The sequence below is a fragment of the Pecten maximus genome, chromosome 2 (assembly GCF_902652985.1).
Source record: "Pecten maximus chromosome 2, xPecMax1.1, whole genome shotgun sequence".
Taxonomy (NCBI): Eukaryota; Metazoa; Mollusca; class Bivalvia; order Pectinida; family Pectinidae; genus Pecten; species Pecten maximus.
Genome location: NC_047016.1, coordinates 5,987,077 through 6,008,975, shown reverse-complemented (window position 1 = coordinate 6,008,975; position 21,899 = coordinate 5,987,077). Strand labels below are relative to the sequence as shown.

Genomic DNA, 21,899 nt, shown 5'->3' with positions numbered 1-21,899 from the left:
GATTATAGCTTACAAAGTTTCAGGTCAATCCTATATAACAGCATTTCATTTAGGAATAACAATTATAATAATAAACAGCTGTGGAGAAATAAGGAAATATAAAAGTAATTTTCTGCTGAATTTAGAAAATAAGCGTTTATACAGATATAGTTTACCTTTTAAAACTTATTAATCATTAATTAATTTTCAAGAAACGCCTCCTATGAAATAAAAATCAGAAGGATAAAAAAAAATTGAAATATGAGCCCCTCAACCGGCATACATACAATATTAATGTGTGTAATATCAAGTGCCTCGAGATAATATGATAAGATGTTGGTGTTCATCATTCAAGGTTAAGGGTCAAAGGTCACTTTTGACAATTTTTCAAGAGGTAATCGTACTTCCCATTATACAGAATACTTTCATAAATCATTTTGATATGAAATAAAGCGGAGCCATGGTTACCCTCTAACACTTTGTATTTTAACTGGAGTCCAGGGGATGTTTGTGTCTGTGTAAACGAGAATCGGGTAGGGATCAGGGGACGTTTGTTCTGAGTAAACCAGAATAGGGTAAGAATTAGTGGACGAGTGTCTTACTGTATAAACCAGAATTGGGTATTTTAAGGATCAAGGGACAAGCTGTCTAACTGTGTAAACCAGAATCGGGGAAGGTTTTTGGGACGAGCTGTCTTAATGTGTAAATCAGAGTCGGGTAAGGATCAGGGGACGAGCTGTCTAACTGTGTACCCAGAATTGGGTAAGGATCAGGGGACGAGTTGTCTTACTGTGTAAGGATTAGAAACTGACCTTGTTGTAGAGCTTCAATTCCATAAATTGTATTGGAACATCATTAAGGTAGCAGCTATAGGCTATATTGATCTGGTATGGATTAGACCGGAATATGAGAGAAAGTATACATCATTAGGGTTGAACAATATAATTTATTGACTCATAGCTAGACGAACAAATATACATTCAGATTACCAGATATTATTGATGGCGTACGAATGATCATGTAAAAGTTGAGAGTTATAAAACAGACATTAGTTGGACAGAGACTATCAAGTATCACAAAGGTCACCTCTATATATAACCAGTGGTGGTAGCGCCTAGCTTATTATGTTACAGATTATAAAACTTCATGTCAAATATTCACAGAAAACATGTATTGATTATTCAATTATATTGACCATACGACCGCATGGAAACTTGGCCATTGATTGTATATGGCACGTATTATACAGCTGGCCAGTGTACTTATAGTTTAAATGTAAAGGCCTAGGTTTAGATGGCTATTGATTTATATGGAATTCAGCCTACCCTGTAGCAATGTCTATATTGGGAAGTATACCTCATATCTGTTTGATATACAATATGTGAGTGTTCTACATGTAGCTCCTGTCAGGCCACACTGCATATTGCGTCCTTCCTAGTAAAACATGTACAGATCGTGGTATATAACAACTCATTGTGTACACCGTGTCTCACTAATTAATCGATATAATAATACAAGGAAGATACCGACAAGCGAACGGAATTCTAATTCAAAATCGATATACTAACAAACTGGTTCTTTGAAAAAGTACAAAGCAATACGAACAGGTGGTAAAATTTGGGTCAACCCCCTTTATACCCATCATAAATCTAAACGAGCATGACTATAACTAATTCATATCTAGAGTGATGGACTCCCAGTCTCTTCGATTTGAAAGGTTACATCTGACCAAGATTCATATTAAGGTCAATATTGAAACTACCATAACTCTATACCAACCAACAATTCATGACTTATATAATTATATTGTACATTTTATAGATGATGTATAGGATCACAAATCACGTTTGATGGATAAGTTGCTCTGCTATCTGGAGTTCTATTCAGTTCCATTTATTTATAAAGTGCTTTCAACTTATATGATAATGGTATTTATGTATGATAATGGTATTTATGTATGATAATGGTATTTATGTATGATAATGGTATTTATGAAAAACAGAAGAACAAAATCCGCCACTCTTACTTGTTCCATCATACACGCTACAAAGTAATTCCGGATAGGACCAGCTTATATGATGATAGCAATTCACACGTTATAATTAGCACGATACTTAACTTTACTTAACTCCCTTCCACAGAAATGTTTAATTCCTTATATTTGATATAACCAACTAGACCGAGTAGGAACACATCACCATATACATATATTTAACAAGCCCCATTGTCCACACTGTTTGAATTACTTCTTTGCCCCATATATACATATATATATATATCTGTAGGTATTAAACCACCGGTCCTAACGACGACTGTTTTATTACCATTTACAGTCCAACTTTTTTACTTTACTCTCCTAATGAATGTACCATTTTCTGTAAATCCTCTGGTGTTTCAGATAGAACACTATGTCATCTGATCTCTCCTAATGTAACATTTTCTATAAATCCTCTGGTGTTTCAGATAGAACATCTATGTCATCTGATCTCTTCTAATATAACATTTTCTATAAATCCTCTGGTGTTTCAGATAGAACATCTATGTCATCTGATCTCTTCTAATGTAACATTTTCTATAAATCCCCCGGTGTTTCAGATAGAACATCTATGTCATCTGATCTCTTCTAATGTAACATTTTCTATAAATCCTCTGGTGTTTCAGATAGAACATCTATGTCATCTGATCTCTTCTAATATAACATTTTCTATAAATCCTTTGGTGTTTCAGATAGAACATCTATGTCATCTGATCTCTCCTAATGTAACATTTTCTATAAATCCTCTGGTGTTTCAGATAGAATATCTATGTCATCTGATCTCTTCTAATGTAACATTTTCTATAAATCCTCTGGTGTTTCAGATAGAATATCTATGTCATCTGATCACTCATAAAAAGTTTGATAGTTCTGATTTCTATCGATGAACATTTATTTTTATTAAATCAATTTCTAAATCCTAGTTCCCCTTGAAACAATCTACAATCACATTTGAGGAAATCGGTTATACCTATGGATTTAAAACATAATCTTTTATTATCATACAGATTTCTGATATTTTTCGAAAACTTCCCGCTATCCCTTCCGTGGTCATTTCATTCCACAGATTTTGATGACTAACAAAGTCAAAAGCTTTTAAGTAGTCGATAAAACAAAGTTAAAGTCTACGACCGATTCTTAGAGTTCTATTAATCAAAAATTGTAATACAAGAATTAACGTCCACTATCAATAGATCCTTTCTATATCCAAACTTTGACGAGTTACACGACCAGCACTAGATGGGGTTAGTTATATACAAGTCTGTAGTAATATGTCGTCTATATGGAGAAATACAATGATAATTTAGTTTTAGAATGTGTTTTGTTTGTTTTGTGTGTGATAACAATGCTATTGGACAATCACACATTATTACACGGATAGTTGATATACAAAGGACTATTTTGATGTTAACACCGTTGTTCTTATAAGGGCACCGCTATATACCAAACACTACGGCAAATGTAACAAACAAATGCATTGTGAATTAACAATGCTAATCTTAAAACAAGGAAATATTAACTCCCGAGACTTGTAACACGTCTCTGAAATAGAAAGTGAAAATACGTAATACTCAGTAATGTTTCTGTCTCGCACCACTCCACACATTACTGCTATTGATTTTAAAGGTGATATCAAGAGACAAAGATATCCGTGATATACCTGGTCATGCCTTTTAGACACCGATCGTTGTTATATCGGGGACCTTTCATTACTCTCTAGGCAACAATCATAATATTTAAGCTATCTAGGTATTCTAGTGAATCCAATACGTGTTTTAAGATCATGAACGGATGTGATTTTCCTGTTATTAGTACTTAAATAGCTAAGTATACACCTAGTTATATCTGATTTTAAATCATTAGATCATCTACTCGTCGTGGTGCGTGTACCATATATAAAATAATCGTGACCTAATATCGGCTGAGGTTACCTTACTGTGTAAATATACTTCACCGCCTCCATACAGGTCTACATGACTCAATCGTTGTTGTTTTACTTAAATACATCAACAATAAATTGTCATACACAGATACAGATTTTATGCTGACGTGTTAGTCCTTTACTGACGGTGCTGTACATTAAATAAGACAAAGTTTTTGTACTGGATTACATGACATCATTATCGACATGCTAATTTAAACGTTATTCAAATAAGATGATATGTATGCTGGTAATTGGTATTTATTTAGATATATATTACAGTTTAATCTCTATAATAATAGCGTTTAACAACTATGACTAAGTATTAAACAAAGCTTAGCCGATTTGACTACAGTACATCATACCATCTTGTACTCTTTGTAATTCTATTTTATGTTACCATCTCGACACATTTCGTGTCAATAGGATCATGGTAAAGACGAGGAGGGGAATCGAACAAGGACTGAACGGCAATGTGTAATTAGCGATTGTCGGCATGATCTCGCATGTTACAAGTTCAAGTTCAATTGTTTATTAAAGTGTCAAACACCTTAGAACATATAAAATACATCATCAAATATTTCTCTCAAAGGAAGATATGTCCAGCCAGTCATGACTTATTTAGACCCTATACAACAAAATAAAGTATAAGATATTGCATGCTAAAAGTTGATAAGGTAAGGCTATCCCAAGCTATTGAAAATGGTACAGTAAGTAGCCACGTTATGTTACATGAATAAAAAGCTACGAAAAGTTGCTTCTTCTCCTCCACATAGCATAAAGTTGATTGGCTAGAAGATTTGGTGGAAATTTATCAACTAGATATTTGAACTGATTAAAACTGTCCATACTATTAAGATCAACATATTTGTTATCGTCATCTAAAAGAGGCCAGAGTAAGTCATCATAAAAAAATACTTTGTATTAAAAAGTAAACTTCGTCTTCAACCTCATTTGATAAACAATATTTACAGATTCTGTTTTGTACGGGTAAAATCGGCTTGGCATGCCGTCCCTTTTCAATTTCTAGGGAAAGTGACCCACATCTGAAATTGCACAACAGACCTCTTCTATCTCTAAATTGAACAAATTTCACATAATCGCTTGTTGTAGGCTCATACTTATAGGTTCTATATAGAGGTAATTTATTACCATTAACATTTTTATTATCATTCAACAATAGATATTGCCAACTGTCAGCATCAATATTTTGTAATTTTTCTTAGATATTTCTCATTTTCCAGTTTAATGACTTTGGTGCTGAAATTATATCTATTAGATTAGCCTTTACTATTAGATTATGAACCCGCGAATCCCAAGAATTACGGAGAGATTTGGACCATGTATGAATTTTACTCAATGTCACTTTCTGTGTTACATAATAAAAACTGATCACATCATGCTCACTAGATAAGAGATTATGATGACGTATTCCGAAATTTATCATTGTATACAAAACATTTGCTCCAAACATGAACGCATAACATTTAGATTTTTGATCGGTTGACATCGGAATGACACATCAAAGTGATTGCTGGTAATTATGCTATAAAACCATGAAGTATATATTATCGGGATATCATAAGCATCATTATACAAATATATAGATAACGGTTACTTCTTATTTCAGCCGGGGAGCCAAGAAAATATGATCCAAACTTCAAAGGTCCACTGAAGAATCGGTACGTTAACGTTTTTTCTGTTTGTATCATTTGTAGGCTAAGACAGACGATAATCACAATCTTTATATATATATTTATTACATTTTTACCAGTGAAATATCAAAAATTATTCATTCTATAAAAGTGATATTTTTCACTAGTGAAGAATATCACTTTTGCTGATTTGACCAATCAAATTCATGATTAGAAAATACCAAAATAATTGACCAATCAGAAAGCCCGACATATATGTCAGCACCTGGCCAGTAGGAACTACTTTTTTTGTATGCAAACTTTCGCTGTAGGCCTAGTTAGCATACGGGGTAGGTTTTTCGTTGATACAAAATGTAATAAACAGAATATCTAACAGTGTCTTCAGTAATACCAAATATATTTCACTCGTGTGGCTAATATTTTGATATTTTTCAGTCGTGCTGCGCACTCGTGAAAAATATCAAAATATTAGCCCCACTTGTGAAATATATTTGGTATTACTGAAGACACTGTTAGATATCCTCTATATATATATGGAATCAATTATTTCATATTCTGATCCGAATTCTTTTGATTTATTGATGAAGCATTTCAATGATGGGCCCATGTAAGTCTAAGACTAGTTAATAATGTGTAAACAATGCAGATGAGAAGGTCGAGAATATTCTCAATTAGATACATATTTGCATGTTTATATATTGATATTTCCATGTTAATATTGATATTTCCATGTTGATATTGATATTTCCATGTTGATATTGCTATTTCCATGTTGATATTGATATTTCCATGCTAATATTGATATCTACATGGTGATATTGATATTGCTTTGTTAATAAATTGATATTTCCATGTTGATTTTGATATTTTCATGATTATGAATTGATATTTCATTGTTAATATTGATATTTCATGTTAATATTAAAAATCCATTTTTATATTGATATTTTCATGTTTATATATTGATATTTCTATGTAAATATATTGATATTTTCATGTTTATATATTGATATTTCTATGTAAATATATTGATATTTCCATGTTTATACTGACATTTCCTTATTCATATTTCCATGTTCGTATTATTATTTCCATGTTTATATATTGATATTCTCATGTTAATATTGATATTCTCATGTTAATATTGATTTTTGCATGTTTATATTGATGTTTCCATTTTAAAATTGATATTTCCATGTTTATATTGACATTTTCATGTTTATATATTGATATTTTAATGTTTATATATTGATATTTTCATGTTTTTATATTGATATTTTAATGTTTATATATTGACATTTCCATGTTAAAATTGACGGTTATCAGGAGTGTATATCAAACAGTAAATATTGTAAGTACTGTAATTTCACGAAAAAATAATTAGGATGTATACATTGCGAAAATTGTTACACATAAGACTCACTAGGGAATATCCCCTAAACAGGGAATAAGTAACATATACATCGAGTCATGAATATAAAACTGTTACAGGTCCTGTACAGATATAATATGCTGTCTCCTCTTCCTCTTCTTCCTCTCGGGAATGGCGGTGTGTTCCATCCTCGGTACGTACTCATTTTGTCTTTGTCAAGTTAGACTACATGCTATCTTCGTTTGTTACCCAACAAAGCCATCATAGATTCCGCACATGATTATACACAAATGATCAGGCGATATTAAAGTGTTATGTTTGCTGCAGGTTTTACCCGAGGAAACCCTTACAAGTTGATCTACCCTACTGACAGCTCCGGCAACGTATGTGGACTTGACTCCAAAGCGTGAGTATTAAACAACATACATTGATCTATTCGACAACGTAGTAATGAGCCAACTTTTCTGTTTTGAATCTATATCATTTATTGAACACTAATACAAGATTCAGTATCACACAGGACCTGAAAACGATTTTATCACTACTTCATTCTCTCACTTTTATTAGCACGGACATCAGAGGTAAAGTGCAAATGCTAGTATATAAAAGAAAATATACCAGCAAAACAGATATTTTTGTTCGTAGAGTATAGGCCAGATCAGAACATTTGAAGTATACATGTACTTCATACAAGTACATGTGAGTATCGTGTGAAGTATACATGTCAGTATACATATGAAGTATATATGTCAGTTTACATGTGAAACATCCCTTGCGTATCATTGTATTACTTTATACTAGTATCTTAGTTGTATACAGAAAATAGTAAATCCTTGATACGATACATTTCGTGTAACATTGGATAACAAAATGCTTTCGAATGTATTTTGCACGAGCTTTGGTAGATCGGTTTTGACATTTGAATCACCGAACCCATTTATCATGCCAATATTATCCGGACATACAGTGACAGTATAGTTACATAACTGGACAGTCTAATCTGAGTGATCTTTTTCTCTCGTCAGGGGTAAACCATACCTGATGTATTTTGATGTCCTACAATGTGCTAAGATGGGAGCAAACGCTATTGTTGCAGGCTGTCCGACGCCACAGGTAAACTTACCTCCTGTTTATGTCCAACGCCACAGGTAAACTTTACTCCTGTTTATGTCCAACGCCACAGGTAAACTTACCTCCTGTTTATGTCCAACGCCACAGGTAAACTTTACTCCTGTTTATGTCCAACGCCACAGGTAAACTTACTCCTGTTTATGTCCAATGCCACAGGTAAATTTACTCCTGTTTATGTCAAACGCCACAGGTAAACTTACCTCCTGTTTATGTCCAACGCCACAGGTAAACTTACCTCCTGTTTATGTCCAACGCCACAGGTAAACTTACCTCCTGTTTATGTCCAACGCCACAGGTAAACTTACCTCCTGTTTATGTCCAACGCCACAGGTAAACTTACCTCCTGTTTATGTCCAACGCCACAGGTAAACTTTACTCCTGTTTATGTCCAACGCCACAGGTAAACTTACCTCCTGTTTATGTCCAACGCCAAAGGTAAACTTACCTCCTGTTTATGTCCAACGCCACAGGTAAACTTTACTCCTGTTTATGTCCAACGCCACAGGTAAACTTACCTCCTGTTTATGTCCAACGCCACAGGTAAACTTTACTCCTGTTCATGTGTAGATATGTATAAAAGGGGATACAAGTTAAATTTACTTTTGTTTATGTGTAGATTTGTAAAAAAAGAGGACATCGTTTTAGTATTAGGAATTGTTTTAAATATTTGACTGTTACAGGTATGTGTGTCATCATGTACCACGGACTACTGGGTTTATCTGGAGGCTATAGCAACCACCAGTACATCCGGACTTCTCTGTAAGGACTCCATAGATACAACATCAGTCTCGTACACAGTAAGTGATGACGTCAGTAGTAAATGACATTGAGACAATACATACTCCTATCAAGCGTTGTTCATTGACCACAAGAACACTTAATTACAATATGGTTAATTGATTTATAAATCTTTGATTCGTGTATCAAAAGCGTAGACTTTTGGACTACCGATATCAAAATGGAACCTGATAATGGCCCATGATGGCCCATGATGTGCAGTGCATATTTTTGGGATAATTTTCGAATGGAATTGCGTTGTACACCTACCACCATAAATGTTGAAAATATCTTGTTTTTTATATTTCTGTTTTTCGGTTAGTTACTTTCCAAATATCAATTGTTTGGGACTGCATTGTTTTTTTTTATTAATGTTATTGATCGACATGTGTGATGCTCCAAGAGTCAACTGAGGTAAAAACTCCCGGCACTTTCCTCTTGTCGATAATCTGACCTACCAGCCTTTCTTCTTTTATAGCTGAAACTGTAAAATGTTAAGTCTAACACTGATATCTGATACGGAATTATTCAAAAGTCTTGCGTAATGATGATGATATGATGATGATAACGATGATGATGATGATGATGATCATTATGAAAATTAATAATATTCTATAAAGTCATTAAGTTTTTCTTTTCTTTTCAGCAAATCAGTAGCCTTGTGTCAAATGACGACTGCGCAGCCTACTATGTAAAGAATACTCCAAGTAAGCAATCAAATAAAATGTTTTTTTTTTCCTAACTGAGTTATTGCCCTTTGAACAGTAAAAGTAGAAGCAAGTCTGTTCTCCTCAACGTAGTTAGCCGCTTCAAGAGAGACAGTTGTAATATGCCCAAGGTTTAACCTAATTTATAACATGCCCGTTAACCGTATTATCTGATACAATGGCAATGTTAATATGGATGTGCTCGACTTATAAATCAACCTAGAAGTACCGTCCATATAATGTACCAGTTAAAGGCCATCTATATAGGAGAATGATGTTAAATCAAAAGCGACCAAATACCCACAAATGCAAAAAATAGTCATATAATATACTAACTTGTTTGTCTGGAAATGTAGTTTCTCAAAATCACAAATTATTCGCCGCGGGTGCGTGATCCAACTGTTTCTTCTGTATAATTACTTTGTGGTAAAATGGAGCTGTGGATCAGTCACACAAATAATCAAATCTGAAAAAAAATCATGCCGTTATGCTCACAAGTGTTTATTGCATAGACTACGAGCAATTGTTTGACAGAATTTGACTTTATGCACGTATGAACACTTATTTTCTTTTGACCTTGGAAATGGCGGCTGTGAATGATATTACACAAGTATGTTATATGTATGTAAAATTATTCAGAGCAGCCATTTCAATAAACAAGAATGCCCTATCTCTGACTATTAGGACATGTGATCATAGTGAGAAGGGTGTTTTCCAGCCAAAACGTTAAACTGTGTAGTTTTGGCCCTTTTTTCAGAAATTTGTTCCTTTCATTCCAAACTCAGCGGTTGAAAGTTTTTCCTATGAACAGTCTTCTTCTTGTGTTCAGAGCTCTAAATGGTGTCTAATAAGAATATTTCCGATGTTTGAAATGCCTCCTTATCTGCCATAATTGTGTGATGTTATTCACAACCGCCATTTGCATATGAAGATCAAAATAAAATAAGTGTTTATACATACAAATCCGGTCAAACCAATACTCCTATTGTGTGCTACATACAACTGTGAGCAAAACGACATCATATTTTGTGCAATATGATGCAAATATACTGAAAATGTTCCCCTAAGACATGCATTTTTCGCATATTTTGCCGAAATTAACAAACAGCTTAACAAATAACAAGTCAGCAGCAAGACCCATGGCTAGCCAAAATGCATACTAACAATTGATGAAGTTACTTGCATTAAATTGCAATATATTAGTTATTTATAGGCTTGTAAAATATCACTGATTTTACTTGTTTTGCTATTAAGATGACTCTTAGTAGACATCTGTAAACAGTTATTTACCTAAACCCGCCAGCGTTTGAAATTTATCCCACTTCATGAAACTTTATATTACATGTTAAAGTTTCAAAATATATGAAAGAGGACGTGAAAGACAAAAAAAAAAAAAAAAATGTTCATGTCAATCTGGCATTCATTCAGGATATAATGTTTACTACCAAAAACGTATTAATTGCAGACATTTTATCTACTGAATTATATGGTTAGTGAATCCCAGCCTTCTGTACTCAAATATTTTAAAAGGATTCTGATTTAACGTATGTCTGGATACAGTTTTCTTAGAAGGACGATACATCTGTACGACGCTGGTTTTTTCATCATTCGACATATAAAATTCATATCACTAAACACTCATACTTAAAAGTCCTATATAATTCCTGTGTAATGTCGCATAGTAATGTCACACAGTAATATCCCACAGTAATATAACGCAGTAATGTCACACAGTAATTTCACAGTAATGTAACACAATAATATCACACAATAATGTCACACAGTGATATCACACAGTAATGTCACACAGTAATGTCACACAATAATGTCACACAGTAATGTCACAGTAATATCACACAGTATTATCACACAGTATTATCACACAGTAATGTCACACAGTAGTGTCACACAGTGATATCACACAGTAATGTCACACAGTAATGTCACACAGTAATGTCACACAGTAATATCACACAGTAATGTCACACAGTAATGTCACACAGTAATGTCAGACAGTAATGTCAGACAGTAATGTCACACAGTAATATCACACAGTTATGTCACACAGTGATGTCACACAGTAATGTCACACAATAATGTCACAGTAATATCACATAATAATCTCACACAGTAATGTCACAGTAATGTCACACAGTAATATCACACAGTAATGTCACACATTGAATATCGCACAGTATAATATCACACAGTAATGTCACACAATAATGTCACGCAGTAATATCACATAATAATATCACACAGTAATGTCACACAGTAATATCACATACTAACATCACACTGTAATATCACACAGTTATGTCACACAGTAATGTCACACAATAATGTCACACAGTAATGTCACACAGTAATATCACACAGTAATGTCACACATTGAATATCGCACAGTAATGTCACACATTGAATATCGCACAGTATAATATCGCACAGTATAATATCGCACGGTATAATATCACACAGTAATGTCACACATTGAATATCGCACAGTATAATATCACACAGTATAATATCGCACAGTAATGTCACACAGTAATGTCACACAGTATAATATAACAGTATAATATATAGAGAATAATACATACCTTTTTCCATATCGGACCCAATATTGGCCCCGAGACCCCAATATTGGCCCAAGGGCCAAGGGCCGAAGGCCCGAGGGCCAATATTGGGGTCTCGGGGCCAATATTGGGTCCGATATGGAAAAAGGTATGTTTTATTCAATTTATTGTATTCTTAGTAATAAATCACAGAACATTAATCAAAACAACAATTATAACTTGACAAGAAAAATCAGATTCAAATTTTTAATGTATTGAATTATAAACACTTTATAATATTGAAGTTTTTTTAAGTCTTTATGAAGTTCATATCTGTCAAATTTATAATGATTTCTAAATAAGTTCCTTTCCAAAGGTGTTTCTACCATGTCATTTTCATGTCAGACTGAGTTTTCATCCGAGCCACAAACTCACGTGTTCCGTCGGTATCGATCTTGTCCTGGGGCTGGGGTTCCACTGTTTCCGTGTCAAATATGAATTCCGTGAAGTCGTCTGCCAGTCCCGCTTCATCATGGAACGATTGGTTAACATCGGCTTGTACGACCTCTCCTATTGTAAAGTTTAAGTTATCAATTTCCTCGGTTACCATGTGTTCCTTCTCGGCGAGATATTCTAGCTCTGCAATTCGTGCTGCAAGCGAATTAAAAATCTTCTCTCCCATGTCCTCATTCCTTCGTCTACTCGACGCCATGTTGTTTGTTTTGGTTTCGCTGACAACACAGCACCTACGTCAAAACCCGAGAGACCCGAATAGTTTGATGAGACGCAAAATTTAGAGGTGTTCCGCGAAGAGGGCCAATACAGGGTTTGGGGTGCATTACTGAATCAATAATGCATGGGTAAGGATTACGGATCGGGAGATTTGGCGCCATAATGCATATGCAAAAAAACCTGTATTTATTACTAAGTATACAATAAAACTCAGTAATGTCACACAGTAATATCGTACAGTTTAATGTCGCACAGTAATATCGCAAAGTAAAAATCTGGTAACAGGGGCTACAAACCAAAGAGTCTTTAATGAGTTTCTGTAAGCACTCGATATCAACTATAAATAGGCTTCTTATTAACACCGATACAGATGTTGGCTGAAAAACATGTTTAGATGAAACTACGGAGGAAGCGTTGAAAAAAAAGATGTTATGAACAAGGAAATTAGTACATTTTATATGTGAAAGCAGCAGGCGGTGTTGATTATCACTGAAGTGGTGATAAATGCTATTTTTATGACGTCGTAAGTATTTTCATTGTAGTTGTTGGTCGTTGTGTGCCCTCGTTCTTTCTGGAAATCACAAATTATGCCTCTAACCTACAAACCTCTGGGTCCTACAACCTGACGACGTCAAGTGGTGGATCTGTCACAGCCAATGAAATGACAGATGCCAGCTAGTAAGTGATAAATGCTTCTATTACCACTTCAAAACGTATTTGAAACTCCACATTATATAGCAAACAGCGCAGCTGATTTCGTCAAGGAAACTTATAAATTACGGGATCAGCTGATATTTAGTTCATTTGATAATTAATTTTTGAATCTATAATATATCAATTGTAATTAATTTCATAAACATTTAGTTACAAAATACAATTTTTTTAGTTACACGCAATGAAAAAGGCCCAGGAAGAAGTAATTTTTATCAATCTGATACCTTGTTAGGTAGCTAGTTTCTGGAATGCTTACATGGCTCCGCCAGGTATTGTCTCACCTAATATATTCGGTGAATATAGCGTTGAACAGTATTTGAATACATGTACATACAAATGTAAAAACGATTCAACAGAGCTGATTATAAAACCCTTTAACTTAGAGCGTTTATCCTCTATCGAACGGTTTGACCGATTGCACCAGCGTTGTTCGGTTACACAATAAGAACGGACCTATTGGTCTAGTGATGCTTCGTGGTCTGTTTTTACATCTGCAGGTCAAGATTAATGCATGAAATGTTACCTTAAAAAAGAATAGAGACAAAAAATGGTTTGTCAGCAAAAATGAAGGGTATTTTACAATTATGGCACTTTGTTCATATCGACCGATGTCCATATTGGTCATCTGAGGTCCATTAATCATGCTATTAATAGCACTATAACTGTTTTATAACATTTCGGTATCCAAACCAGAACACAGAATGCTAAAGTTATGATCTCATGCTATTTAAACTGCATCATATCGTATTCCATCATGTTCACCAAAACGTCATAAATACCGTATTTGTGATAGAATATCATATTGCACTCCAGCGCAACTTGACGGAACATGTCTGACACATGTGATTGACTGAAATACGCGACGTCACACTCGCATGAGCGTGGAAAACGATGTTTCATGTTACAGAATGCATTTCACTGTTACATGAAGTAATATTGTTCATTTTGTTCTGATTTCGTAGTTACCTGGCTAAATTTTACACTGCCACGCAGTATATAGAGATGGTCTTCAAGGACATTGTGGCGTCTTGGTGGCTCCTGCTGGTGTTTGCGGGTATCGCCATGGTAGCATGCTTCATTTGGATCATTCTGCTGCGTTGGATTGCAGGCGTTATGGTCTGGATCAGCGTAGTTCTGGTGTTCGGACTTCTCGGATTCGGTAAGCCTTACGCCATAACGACTCCTTACTAACAGTAGGCTGTATAGACGCTGGGAGGATATTGACGTTTTGGGGGGTTAATTTGTTTTTATCGAAACACGAAAAAAGATACGGATTATGTAGTTAAATCATTATATCATATTGAAAAGTGGAAATATGATACATATAAAATGATATTATAGGATGTCATATCTAAATAATATTCCCCCAGTTAGTTGTAATGGACGGGAAGTGTCAGGTGAACGCGTCATCATTTTACGTCAAATTCTACTCGGTATCCTGTATATTTCTATCTTTTATGAGAAGATACTCTGTCGTTTTGCAGCATGTTACTACAGCTATTCGCAGTACTATGAACTGAAGAATCAGAACAGTACCGCTACCTACGGAGTGTCTGAAGCTTTCGCCCTCAACTTCAGTTACTACCTCCAGCTCAAGGAGACTTGGCTTGCTTTTGGTAAGATCAAAATACATTCCCAGTTTTATTTACACGATGCATATACAAATGTTTATGTATGACATATTTTATGTCAATTATCAAACCAATTCTCTTCTAACGTTTTGTTCCACAAAAACCTCATTCACCGTACCATTTTTAATAATTCATTACTTGTATTGACACTGATGAAAAGAATACGCATTTAACATGACTACACTAACCCTTACATATTTTGAAAGCGACATTTAACACTGTTTATCATATTTGTACTTTATAATTTGAAATATAGGAAATAAATGTCTAGGCACTATTATGTATTGTACACAATCACCTCTGTTTCAGCCTGTTCTACTGCAACATTCCTGGTCATTTTCCTCCTGATATTCATTTTCCTGGTGAAGAGAATTTGCATAGCCATTGAACTGATCAAAGAAGCCAGCAGGTGAGCCTTATCACTGACTTTCCTTTCCATGCAAAACATTTATATATGTCATTCCATTTGTTGTGCATTATTGATATATTTATGATAGACATTACTGGTTTCCAGGTAGGCGAACGCGAACTACAGCTGAATTGGGGGTCGAATCAAACAATTTTTCTCTATTCGTTGACATACCAACTTATTACTATGGAGCTATTCAGATATACGTATGTGTAATGGAACACTTCATACTTTAACATCTTTGGTAAATATAATCGTTCGTATTGGAAAGGAACTTGAAGTACATGCTGTTTGTATCGGAAAGGAACTATAGTTATTTCGTTCTGGACAGGAACTACAGGTATACAATGATAGGTAACGAGTCTAGGTTATTTATATATGCTGTTGCGCAGGCTACCTGACCAGGTACTTACTATATTCACGTGCACTGTACACTGAGGGTACACACATGTGTATACGATGGAATATAGCCACAGATACACACGGCGAACAACTCAACAGTAGTCAACCCATTCTAAGGCTAACGACTAATCGTGAGGATTTGTCTACCCTACCGAAAATATCATAAACACTAATGTTGGTGTAGACCAAAACATTATGCCTAATTTCGTAATATTTCATTTTACTTTAAGAGAAAACAATCTGATAACCAGACATGCCCATTATCAGGCGATCCGTGTTGCGTTTCTCCTTCACTGCCTGAAATCTTTCTATTCTCTGTCTAAATCCAAGACGGCTACTTGATGGACCCTTTCCTATTAACGGTCTGTTTCAAAATTAAATTTAAATCTCATATGATACATAAAAGATAACGATCAAGATTAATCTGATATCGATATTTCTTCAAAAATTCCGAGAGCAAGATTTTGTGAAGACGGATGAACGAATCCGGCCAAATATTCCAACATAATTTCTAAACATACTTTGCGTATTCAATTACATCTGAATATACTCTTCAAATAGCACCCTTATATATCCATCTTAAAGCATTGCTAAAGATGGTCTTTACTTTTTATACAAATCATGGTGGTTCGTATTTCGTGATTATTTAACACATCATATTTTGACTAATGTGTCACCTGTTATTATATTTAACACATCATATTTTGACTAATGTGCCACCTGTAATTATATTTAACACATCATATTTTGACAATTGAATGTATCACCTGTAGTTCTATTTTGCACGTCATATTATCAATTTTAAATCTATGTTTCAGAGCTATCGGCCACATGATCTTCACACTGATTTGGCCAATCTTCCCATTCATCCTTCAAGTCTGCGTGGTTGGTTACTTTGGAGTCAGTGTTGCGTATCCTTAAAACAATATTTCCTATTTACAGAAACTCTCAATTCATAGGGGGCCGCGGTGGCTGAGTGGTTAAGGTGTGCCGACACTTTATCACTAGCCCTCCACCTCTGGAGTGCGAGTTAGAAACCTACGTGGGGCAGTTGCCAGGTACTGACCGTAGGCCGGAGGTTTTTTTCCGGGTACTCCGGCTTTCCTTCACCTTCAAAACCTGGCAGTCCTTAAATTACCCTGGCTAAAAAACCAAACTCAATTCATAGGAAAGCATACCGCCAAATAAGTATATCACCATCTTTATGTTTTCAAGATGTGAACGGATATTTGCTGTGTAACAAAGCTTGTCCTGATAGTCGACAGCGTGGTCTCATTTAACAATTTCGATTTCCTTATGCGATATGAAGTCAGAGGTGTTAGAGGCTTGATGAAAAGCCTAGTTATTCCATTGTCACCACTCAATTCAGATCGCTATTTTTGTTTAAGTTTCGGTTTCATTATTATGTCGGTATCCTTTGTTGTTCGTGATACACGTCCCCTGCCTGTAGTCCGAATATCATGATTTCAGCGACAGCTTTATGGTCGATGGCATGATCTCATTGAAAAGTATTCTATTTACTTGATAGATATAAAGTGAGATGGGTTAATACCTGGTGGATTCGTTGTAACCACCCAAATGCATTACTTTGATTTGATCTTAATGCATAGCGGGAGTCGACGACGCACAGACGGTTATAACTTAGTAATAAATGGTCTTGTTTTCTTTGTACTGGTTTTAGTATCGCCTCAGTTTCTCTTCTGGCGTGTTTCAGTTCATTGTTTTGGCGTCACCAGAGTTCCTGTAAGTGTTTCAGATTATTGTTTTGGTGTCACCAGAGTTCCTGTAAGTGTTTCGGTTCATTGTTTTGGTGTCACCAGAGTTCCTGTAAGGGTTTCGGTTCATTGTTTCAGTGTCACCAGAGTTCCTGTAAGTGTTTCGGTTCATGGTTTTGGTATCACCAGAGTTCATGTAAGTGTTTCGGTTCATTGTTTTAGTGTCACCAGAATTCCTGTAAGTGTTTCGGTTCATTGTTTTGGTGTCACCAGAGTTCCTGTAAGTGTTTCGGTTCATTGTTTTAGTGTCACCAGAGTTCCTGTAAGTGTTTCGGTTTATTGCTTTGGTGTCACCAGAGTTCCTGTAAGTGTTTCGGTCTATTGTTTTGGTGTCACCAGAGTTCCTGTAAGTGTTCGGTTCATTGTTTTGGTGTCACCAGAGTTCCTGTAAGGGTTTCGGTTCATTGTTTTGGTGTCACCAGAGTTCCTGTAAGTGTTTCGGTTCATTGTTTTGGTGTCACCAGAGTTCCTGTAAGTGTTTCGGTTCATTGTTTTGGTATCACCAGAGTTCCTGTAAGTGTTTCGGTTCATTGTTTTGGTGTCACCAGAGTTCCTGTAAGGGTTTCGGTTCATTGTTTTGGTGTCACCAGAGTTCCTGTAAGGGTTTCGGTTCATTGTTTTGGTGTCATCAGAGTTCCTGTAAGGGTTTCGGTTCATTGTTTTGGTGTCACCAGAGTTCCTGTAAGTGTTTCGGTTCATTGTTTTGGTGTCACCAGAGTTCCTGTAAGGGTTTCGGTTCATTGTTTTGGTGTCACCAGAGTTCCTGTAAGTGTTTCGGTTCATTGTTTTGGTGTCACCAGAGTTCCTGTAAGTGTTTCGGTTCATTGTTTTGGTGTCACCAGAGTTCCTGTAAGTGTTTCGGTTCATTGTTTTGGTGTCACCAGAGTTCCTGTAAGTGTTTCGGTTCATTGTTTTGATGTCACCAGAGTTCCTGTAAGTGTTTCGGTTCATTGTTTTGATGTCACCAGAGTTCCTGTAAGTGTTTCGGTTCATTGTTTTGATGTCACCACAGTTCCTGTAAGGGTTTCGGTTCATTGTTTTAGTATCACCAGAGTTCCTGTAAGTGTTTCGGTTTATTGTTTTGGTGTCACCAGAGTTCCTGTAAGTGTTTCGGTTCATTGTTTTGGTGTCACCAGAGTTCCTGTAAGTGTTTCGGTTCATTGTTTTGGTGTCACCAGAGTTCCTGTAAGTGTTTCGGTTCATTGTTTTGGTGTCACCAGAGTTCCTGTAAGGGTTTCGGTTCATTGTTTTAGTATCACCAGAGTTCCTGTAAGTGTTTCGGTTCATTGTTTTGGTGTCACCACAGTTCCTGTAAGGGTTTCGGTTCATTGTTTTGGTGTCACCAGAGTTCCTGTTAGTGTTTCGGTTCATTGTTTTGGTGTCACCACAGTTCCTGTAAGGGTTTCGGTTCATTGTTTTAGTATCACCACAGTTCCTGTAAGGGTTTCGGTTCATTGTTTTAGTATCACCAGAGTTCCTGTAAGTGTTTCGGTTCATTGTTTTAGTATCACCAGAGTTCCTGTTAGTGTTTCGGTTCATTGTTTTGGTGTCACCAGAGTTCCTGTAAGTGTTTCGGTTTATTGTTTTGGTGTCACCAGAGTTCCTGTAAGGGTTTCGGTTCATTGTTTTGGTGTCACCAGAGTTCCTGTAAGGGTTTCGGTTTATTGTTTTAGTATCACAAGAGTTCCTGTTAGTGTTTCGGTTCATTGTTTTGGTGTCACCAGAGTTCCTGTAAGTGTTTCGGTTCATTGTTTTAGTGTCACCAGAGTTCCTGTAAGTGTTTCGGTTCATTGTTTTGGTGTCACCAGAGTTCCTGTAAGGGTTTCGGTTCATTGTTTTGGTGTCACCAGAGTTCCTGTAAGTGTTTCGGTTCATTGTTTTGGTGTCACCAGAGTTCCTGTAAGTGTTTCGGTTCATTGTTTTGGTGTCACCAGAGTTCCTGTAAGTGTTTCGGTTCATTGTTTTGGTGTCACCAGAGTTCCTGTAAGTGTTTCGGTTCATTGTTTTGGTGTCACCAGAGTTCCTGTAAGTGTTTCGGTTTATTGTTTTGGTGTCACCAGAGTTCCTGTAAGTGTTTCGGTTCATTGTTTTAGTATCACCAGAGTTCCTGTAAGTGTTTCGGTTCATTGTTTTGGTGTCACCAGAGTTCCTGTAAGTGTTTCGGTTTATTGTTTTGGTGTCACCAGAGTTCCTGTAAGTGTTTCGGTTCATTGTTTTGGTATCACCAGAGTTCCTGTAAGTGTTTCGGTTTATTGTTTTGGTGTCACCACAGTTCCTGTAAGGGTTTCGGTTCATTGTTTTAGTATCACCAGAGTTCCTGTAAGTGTTTCGGTTCATTGTTTTGGTGTCACCAGAGTTCCTGTAAGTGTTTCGGTTTATTGTTTTGGTGTCACCAGAGTTCCTGTAAGGGTTTCGGTTCATTGTTTTGGTGTCACCACAGTTCCTGTAAGGGTTTCGGTTCATTGTTTTAGTATCACCAGAGTTCCTGTAAGTGTTTCGGTTTATTGTTTTGGTGTCACCAGAGTTCCTGTAAGTGTTTCGGTTTATTGTTTAGGTGTCACCAGAGTTCCTGTAAGTGTTTTGGTTAATTGTTTCTGTGTCACCAGAGTTCCTGTAAGTGTTTCGGTTAATTGTTTCTGTGTAACATGGATTCCTGTAACTGTTTACGTTTTATTCATTATGCCTTGACGGTACTACAGCTATATAGCGTCCATGGGTGATGCCCAGTATTACAACAACTCGACCAACACTTCGACTGACGGTGTCAACTACTACCTTGAGAGGGTCACCTGTTCACCTAATGTAAGTCCTAAATAATAGTCCCCTACCGGTAAAACCGGAAAGGTGGAGTCTGAATATAGGTTTTCTCTCCGTCCGTCTTGTACGTTTGTACAAAACGTAACGTTCGTCAGCGCTCTAGCGGCATCCTCTAATAAATTAGGACCATTTAAAGTTTCGGAGATTTTGGGTTGTGTCCAAGGTCACTGTTACTATTTTAGCCAGTGGCTTTAGAAATACCCATTATGTTTGTTTACTCTAAAACTGTGGTTTCCAGCCAACATGGATATCCAAGTCTAAATTATGGAAATGTCTTCAGCTGTTTATTTGTGATTAGACTTTCGTTGATCAAAGCCTGTAATCGATTTGATGCGCAACGTCTCGGTGACTGCAGTCTGTCATCAGACAACTAACCAGTGATCTGTCACCAGACAACTGAACAGTGATCTGTCATTAGACATCTGACCAGTGAAACGTATGTACACTGAGGGCTAATTCGAACACAACACCATATCACAAAAGATTGGACGGACGGCAGCTCCTGATGCAAAAAGATTAATTTCAAATGCTGCAGTCTCTTTTTACCAACATGTCTACCGAGAAAGCAATCGAAATGAAGCATAATATTTAGAGTTAGATCTCACAAACCTCCAGATTAAAGGCATCATCGATATTCTGCAATTCGGTTTGACGATAATATATTTCACTTTCTTATGTACTGCGGCAACACTGAGCAGCCCGATGTTTCCTATTGTAGCCAACTAAAATATCAATGGAACACAAGAAAGCATAACAATATAATTAAAGAAGGGAAAAGGTTTAATAGAATAAAAGAGGAAGTTGTCATTACAATATATAAAGGTTTTCCGAAACCAAGCTGTTGTGGGTTGGAGGGCAATACATTTTTTTGGTCATGAAATGTCAAATTTCTTCTAATCATGACCCAGATCAGATGTCAAATTACGCTACAAAGATGAAAGGGCCCCTAAGGTGTTTAATCTAAATTGTGAATTTCACGGCTCTGGTGTTTCACGTGTCCCCTGGGGTTGGATAAACTTTACTACAGTTTACATAGGGAAATTATAAGATTTTGAACATCCTTTGTTGATTTGCTATTGAAAATAATTCAGACTTGGATACAGTAATAAATATGGGGTAAAATTGACAGGTAATTTAAAAAAATTCTCATTTGATACACTTACATGGTGGAATCAAATTCTTTTCATAGATAGAAGGGTCTTAAGGTGCTCTACCAATATTGTGAATTCCCTTATCCTGGGGTCTCACATTTCCCCCTTGGGAGGGGGTACAAATTAATGTTATATA

At 35.9% G+C, this 21,899-nt stretch overlaps 1 protein-coding gene across 1 annotated transcript in view; it reads left to right on the top strand.

The window, feature by feature from the left end:
• The window catches only part of LOC117340704 (choline transporter-like protein 4), a 46,149-nt gene that overhangs the window by 16,573 nt on the left and 7,677 nt on the right, over positions 1-21,899 (top strand). The window contains exons 2-13 of the mRNA XM_033902470.1: positions 5,566-5,617; positions 7,082-7,155; positions 7,290-7,368; positions 7,988-8,075; positions 8,774-8,890; positions 9,517-9,577; positions 13,407-13,542; positions 14,541-14,737; positions 15,063-15,183; positions 15,481-15,618; positions 16,839-16,931; positions 20,495-20,597. Of these exons, the coding sequence (XP_033758361.1) occupies positions 5,566-5,617; positions 7,082-7,155; positions 7,290-7,368; positions 7,988-8,075; positions 8,774-8,890; positions 9,517-9,577; positions 13,407-13,542; positions 14,541-14,737; positions 15,063-15,183; positions 15,481-15,618; positions 16,839-16,931; positions 20,495-20,597 (1,259 nt within the window). The remainder of the gene's footprint in view (positions 1-5,565; positions 5,618-7,081; positions 7,156-7,289; positions 7,369-7,987; positions 8,076-8,773; positions 8,891-9,516; positions 9,578-13,406; positions 13,543-14,540; positions 14,738-15,062; positions 15,184-15,480; positions 15,619-16,838; positions 16,932-20,494; positions 20,598-21,899) is intronic.